The 7,238-nt window shown below is 37.6% G+C and overlaps 1 protein-coding gene across 1 annotated transcript in view; it reads right to left on the bottom strand.

The window, feature by feature from the left end:
• The window catches only part of LOC109916136 (ubiquitin-protein ligase E3A-like), a 52,917-nt gene that overhangs the window by 44,686 nt on the left and 993 nt on the right, over positions 1-7,238 (bottom strand). The window contains exons 2-3 of the mRNA XM_020515838.2: positions 6,122-6,441; positions 3,178-4,397 (exon numbers count right to left, since the gene is read on the bottom strand). Coding sequence (XP_020371427.1) covers positions 3,178-4,397; positions 6,122-6,441 — 1,540 coding nt within the window. The remainder of the gene's footprint in view (positions 1-3,177; positions 4,398-6,121; positions 6,442-7,238) is intronic.

Here is a 7,238-nt window from a genome sequence, read left to right as displayed (position 1 = left end):
CTGCAGTTCCTACTATCTCAGAGGATAGGTAGAGATGGGCATTTTTCAGATTGGAGAAGATTTGAAAGTGGTGGTCCCTACGGATCAGTGTTGGGACCCTTACTTTTTCTGATTGATATAAACGATTTGGAAATTGCTGTTGAGGGCAATATCTCTAAATTTGCAGATAAGCTATGGACAAGTGAATTGTGAGGATGATGCGATTTCAGAGGGATTTTAACAAGTTGGCCAAATGGGCAGACACCTGGCAGATGAACTGCAATGCAGAGAAATGTGAGGGAATGCATTTTGGTAGAAGAAATACAAACAGACAATATAGGCTCAATGGTACAACTTTGAGGGGAGTCTAGGAACAGAGGGACCTTGGGGTTCACGTGTATACGTTTTTGAAGGTGGCCAGGCAAGACAAAACAGTTATTAAGAAGATTTATAGGATCCTTGGGTTTGTAAACCGAGGCATGGAGTATAAAATTAAGGAAGTGATGCCACACCTCTACAAATTATTTGTCAGACCACAGTTGTGCACTCTGGGCATCTCATTTAAGGAAGGATGCTAAAGCCCTGGAAAGAGTGCAAAGGAGAATAAATAGAATGATACCAGAATTAGGCATTTTAGATACAGGAAAGATTAGAGAAAGTGGCCTTACTATCTTTGGGCAGAGAAGATTATGAGGTGACCTTACTGAGGTGTTCAAAATTATTAATAATTTTGATAGGGTAAAGAAGGATATTCTGTTCCCACTAGTTGTTACATCTGTAACCAGGAGTAACAATTTCAAGACTGTCAGTAAGAGAGCTAGGGGTGAGATGAGAAGAAACTTCTTTAGTTGTTAGGATTTGAAATGCACTGCCAAGGAGAATGGTGGAGGCAGATTCCACACAAGTGTTTAAAAGAGAGCTGGATATATATTTGAAAGTGATGAATTTAGAGGGCTACGGAGATAGCAGCAGAGAATAGGACCAGCTGGGTAGCTCCTTCTGGAGCCGGAATGGACACAATATGTCAAATGGCTTCCTTCTGCACTGTAAAATTCTATGATTCTGTAAGTCAATGGGATTCAGAGGAAAACGCAGCTAGTTGGAGTCATACCTACCACAAAGAAAGATGGTTGTGGCTATTCGTGGTCAGTCATCTCAGCTCCAGGACATCACTGTTGGAGTTCCTCAGGGTAGTGTTCTTAACTGTCTTCAACTGCTTCAATGTCCTTCCCTCCATTATAAAAGGTCCAAAGTACGGATGTTCACTAATAATTGCACAATGTTCTGAACCATTCATGACTTGTCAGGTACTGAAGCATCTCATGTCCATTTGTAGCAAAACCTGGACAACAACCAGGCTTGGACTGCTAAGTTGCAAGTAACATTTGTGCCACACAAGTGCTGGGCAATGACCATCTCAAACAAGAAAGATTCTAAGCACTTCCACTTGATATTTAATGACATTACCAGTACTGAATCCCAACTATCAACATCCTGGCCTAGACAGCGACACCCATATCCTGTGAATGAATAAAAAAAAAACCTGGAGGGTCAACATTTGGCCAGAAACTGAACTGGACCAGGTAAATACATACTGTGGTTACAAGGGGCTCTGAATTCTGCAAGTACTTAATTTCCGGGCTCCCTATGCAAATCACATGCTAGGAGTGTAACGGACTATTCCCCCTGTGCCTGGATAGGTTTAACTCCAACAACATAGAAGATGCTCAACATTATCCAGGAGAAAACGGCCTGCTTGATTGGCATTTCATTACCCACTTTCAATATTCTCAGCCATCACCACTGACACAAGGGCAACAGCTTATGTTATCTGCAAGATGAACTGTAACAACTTGCTACAACTCCTTTGGTTACAATTTCCAAACCTACAACTTCTACCACCAAGATGAACAAAGGCAGAAGATGCATGGGAATACCGCTAAATGCAAGGTCCCCTCTCAAGCCACACAGCAGCCATGCCTGGAACTTTATTGCTGCTCCTTTACTGTCACTTGGTCAAAATCCTGAACAATACCCTGGGTATACATATACCTCAATACAAGGAGGCAACCTATACCACCTTGTGACAGACAATTATTGATGGACAGCAATACTGAGAAGCCATGAAAGAATTCCAAAAAAATCCTTTCTAACTGCATTGTGAAGACTTCCTTGGTAATAGGCTCCAGTGTTCTGTTCTTGACTAACAGCCAACTGGCCTAAGGTTTGCAATTTCCTTCCTTTCTTTAATAGGTATGCTTTCTAGCTTCCAATCTGCTAGGATTGTTACAAAATCTAGGGAATTTTGGAAATTACAGCCACTATCTTCATTAACTCTGCAACTCTCTCCCCGAGTCTTGGGATGGGGAGCATTAGCTCCTGGGGAATTGCCAGAATTTCATCCCTCAAGTTTTTCCACTGATATTAATTCCCTTAATTTTACCCTCTATTTCTTGTACGTAACTACATCCACTTTGAATAACAGACATTGGTTCGATGTCTGCCATTTTCTCATATTCTGCTTCCAAAGGAACAGCATTTACAATATCTACTCTTTTCCTTAGATTTACTTTTAGATTTCATTCTCACAGTCTGTTATTATATTTCTGGCTGGCTTACTCTCAAATTATGTTTTTTTTCCCCCTTTTTAATCAACGTTTTTGGCCTTTACGCCCGATTTTCAGACTAAACACTATTCTTTGTAGTATTGTAAGCCTTTTTCTTTTCATCTAGTATGAACTTTAACTACCTGAGTGAGCCACAGATAGGCTTTTCTCGCTGAGTTTTTGTTTTTCAAATGAATGTACTTTTTGCTGAATATTTTGAATTGTTCCTTCAAATGCATGCCAGTGTTTATTTACCATCACGCATTTTAGTCTGTTTGCCCAATGAAGCTTAGCCACTTCTCATGTCTGTGCAATTGACTTTGTTTATGTTTAAGATTCTTGTGATTGGATTACATCATTTAATGAAAAATTATGCTTAGAAACTTGGCTTTTTCATCAATAATCAACATTACAATTGATAACAACTACCCAAGAGCAAAAGGCATGGCAATAAAACATATTTCATTAGAAAAAAATTAAATCTTAACACTTATTTATATATTAGAATAAATCTATAAATTGTAGTTAAAGAATAATTCACAGAAATGCTTATAGAGGAAGATTCATCAAAAAGAAAAATGCCAGTACATACCCGTACAAGAGCATCATCAATTATATGATCACGCCGTACTTTAAGTCGCAAATAAGGCTGAACCTGTTGTCCTTGTACCAAATTGTGTAGCACAGTTATACGTCGTTCACTAAACATTCGTATTCTGTTGTCATAATAGAGGCCTTGGCTTTTTGTATAAGGGGTGAGGAGGAATGGACATGTCAAGAAAGAAAACTTCTTTTCACTGTCTACTTTAAAAAATATGTAGTCTTTATCCATTGCAAGAATATTGTTTAATGACTCGTTAACAAATTCATCATAAGATATCACTGGTCGACAGCAGTCAATAGCCTTAAAATTAAGTTCTTTTTCCAAAGGGTCCACCCGGGGACCCTTCTTGTAACGGGTGTCCTCGATCAAAATGCTCTGATGCAAATTTGCCTCAATGTTATCTTGAGGCAATTCTTCATCTTCATTCTCAGTGGTTAACAGGCCACCCAGCAAATTTGCATAGTACACCAGTTTTAGACATTTGGCTGCTGCAACTGCCGTGTCATCTTCATTTACCAAATTTCGACAACTGTAATCATTGCTTATAACCTTGAATGTGATAAGCTGCTGAAAGACCTCAACCATTCTGCGGATATCACTAGAAGTGTATGTTGACCACAGATGTATCAATTTGGCTTGTGCTGACAAAGGAAGCTTGCACATTGCTTTACAGAACATTGGTAAGGCTCCTTCCAGATACTCAGGGCTATGTAGGTTGTGATTTTCCATAACAATTATGAACAGGTTTAGGTAGTTTGAATCCTTAGTATATGCATTATGATAACTTAATTCACATTCCACATCTGGTGATAAATACATCAAAGCATTAATCAGTGCAGTTTCTATCCGGTTATGTGACAGTAATTTTTTGTAGACCCTTCGAACAGATTTCACATCAACAGTTAATTCTTCAAGGTTAAATGACTGCCCAACACAATCACAAAGTTTCTGTTGCGAGCAACAAGGTGCTGAATGATCACATTCCATTATTGTTTGCATTCCAGCACTTTTTTCCAAATTATCCGGTGTATTTCCTGGTAGACAACTCAAGCAATTTCTCTTTATCTCAGGTTTCCTAAAACTCTTAACTAGTGTTTCTGAATGGGAGAATATTCGGCCTATAACATGGACCAGTGGTGAGAAGTCTCCAGTTTCGTTGCATACACTGAGAATTTCGTCCACTTTTTCTTCAGTAAGGTAGGTTATACCTAGCAATAAAAATGTCATTAGATCAGAGAATAAGCAACATAGTTCAAACATTACTTTCCTTCCCTATTAGATAAATAATTATGTTAAATCTTTGAACCAAAACAAGTTGTTCTATTTTGCAATCAAACTATTCCAATTTCTGAACATATTTCATGATTATCAGTAGCATTAGACAGAGGCACTGTCAAGAAGAGTTACTATTAACTATAGGATGAAGTTTAAACAAATATTTAGTATCTTAGGTCATCAAGCTTCTGAAGACCTAAGCAACTGCAAATGAAAATTTGCAAACACAACTTTATAAAAACAAAAGAAAAAAAGACTTTTTGGATAATCTTGGTACCAGTGAAGCTTAAAATTGATTAATATAGTCTGTTCTATAATATTTTACAACTTTTTTTCCCTCATTAGGAAATGAAAACAAATGGGATCATCAGGAAAAAGCCAACCTCGAGTTAAGGGGTACAAAAGAAATACGAAACAAAACCTGCATGAACTACAAAATACATGAAATATGACAATATGAAACCATCACCTGCACATTCAAGACTAAAACTAGTAAATCATGCAAAAAAATGTTACTTCACCCAGGAAGCACATGAACAGCAGAAGTGACAAGTTCACTTTGAAGAAAAGGCACTCCTGGTACAGGAATTTCCAAGTATACTTACTTCCAGAAATACTCCACATGATAGAATGTAAAAACAAAAATCAACATGTTTCAAGACGTTTACTTCAAGGACTTCTCTAGAGGTCAGAAGATCTACAGTATGACATTTCAACAACTTTCAGGAATGGAGGTTACAAATGTTCTGATTTTGTTTTAAGAAAATGCAAACTTTAATGCACAAAGACAATTGAGATTAATGACTAAGCAACCGTTGCCTCATAAGTGCAATTCCACTTCTATGCTCCTGGAATTGGTTGCCTCTAAAGCTAGAGATGGAAGACTTTGACATGAAAATATATGAGTTCCTTAATTAACATTCTTGGAGGGAAAACCACATATGAAATTCTACAGCAACCTAACCACAGATAAAACAGTAGAAGGTCTGGTATTTTGTCTCATGGAGTTTCAATGTTGCAGACAACAAACACTATCAAGACAAAACAATAATTTTTGAGTTCCCCTGTACTAATAAAATCATACTTGAAAAATACTGTTTTCAAATTTAAAGAAATTAGAATTATAACTTATAATAATTATTATAAATAACAAAAGGAAAAGGGGATGCACAGAAGGCCAGCGTTAAGAGCAATGAAATGGGGGAGTTCTAGGTCTGTAACAGGTGAATTAGAAATAGAATTAGATATTATTGTCACGTGTACTCAAATGCAGGGAAACAGGAATAAAGGGAAAGAGAGGCAGGGACTGGCAAGGACATGAACAGATTTAAACGAACTGGAATTTTAGACAGTAAATTGGGGACATGGAGCCGATACAGGTCGATGAGGTTTCAGCAAGGTAAAAGCAACAGGTGCACCAGCTGTGGTTGGTAGCAAAGTCAATAACAGAGAAGGATGGTTAGTTTGGGTTGCTGTATCCCAAGGAAAGCTAAAACAATTGCCTCTGAGTTCTTCAAAGAGATAAAGAGCATATTTAAAACTAATCATGATCTAACATTTGATCTCCTTGACGAGAACCAATGCTTTAAAATAACCAATAGAGTAAATTCAACTTTGCCAATGAACGTTCACCTGACAAGGAAAAAAAAAGCCTTACTTTGAAAGTTGTTCTTGTGCTGTTTCTTACTACAGATCACATCCAAGTCACTTCTAACAGCCTTGCTGTTTTTATGCTTGAATTTGTCAGGTGAAACTTTTTGTGAAAGCAAAGATCTTGGCTTCTTAGTGGGCCAAGCTGTGCACAGCTTTGCCCTGGTGCGATATAATTCCAGAGCTCTGGCTGCAGCTTGATTATTGTCCAACTGCTTAAAACCTGGGCAGGAAGCACAATTCTCATTGGCACAGAACTCATTTCCACAGCCTTGTGTTAATTGAAGGTAATATCTTTCAATCAATTCCTTGGCAGCTTCTCGCTTCCTATAAGAAATTTTAAAAAGTGATGTCAACCAGTATTAAAATCCAAACTTAAGTGGATATGTATAAAATTTCAGAACAACTATTTGTGGGTTAACCCTTCACATAAGCAAGTATTCTCTAAGTTCACATCACAAGCAACCGTTCACTGTTGCTATCAATATTTGGTTTTGCTTGTTACAATTATAATCAAATTACTCAATCTGCCATTGTTCACACTGGGATCCAAAAGATCACCAGGTTTCTTGTTTTAGTTAAACATTAGTTAAACTATAAGCCTTTTTATGTCGTCGTACATTAAATTTTTTAAAAATCACAGCACTATTTACTTTGCAGAGTTTAGGACAAATTGGCCCCAAGAGTATCAATGTTTGCAAGAGTCCTCCACATAAGAAATTGTGAAAATAACAGTCAAGACTTTATCGAGTGATTGTATTAGATACAAGTGGACTTATATTGCTGCTCCCACAAATCAATTTCACACAGATTATTTGATGAATATTAGTATTCACTTGAAACATGTGCAGTACACTTCAAACGATCTGACACAACTAACCAATGAAAAATATCTCTGGATTATGCATAACTGCATAAATACTAACAAAAACAAAGTTGCTGGAAAAGCCCAGGTCTGGCAGCATCTGTGAAGGAAAAAACAGAGTTAATGTTTCGGGTCTGGTGACCCTTCCTCAGAACGCTGTTCTGAGGCAGGGTCACCAGACCCAAAACGTTAACTCTGTTTTTTCCTTCACAGATGCTGCCAGGCCTGCTGGGCTTTTCCAGCAACTTTGTTTTTGTTT

This window comes from Rhincodon typus, chromosome 1 (assembly GCF_021869965.1).
Source record: "Rhincodon typus isolate 14 chromosome 1, sRhiTyp1.1, whole genome shotgun sequence".
NCBI classification, from domain to species: domain Eukaryota; kingdom Metazoa; phylum Chordata; class Chondrichthyes; order Orectolobiformes; family Rhincodontidae; genus Rhincodon; species Rhincodon typus.
The sequence above is the reverse complement of the archived record's forward strand: the minus strand, read 5'-3'. Positions and strand labels throughout refer to the sequence as shown.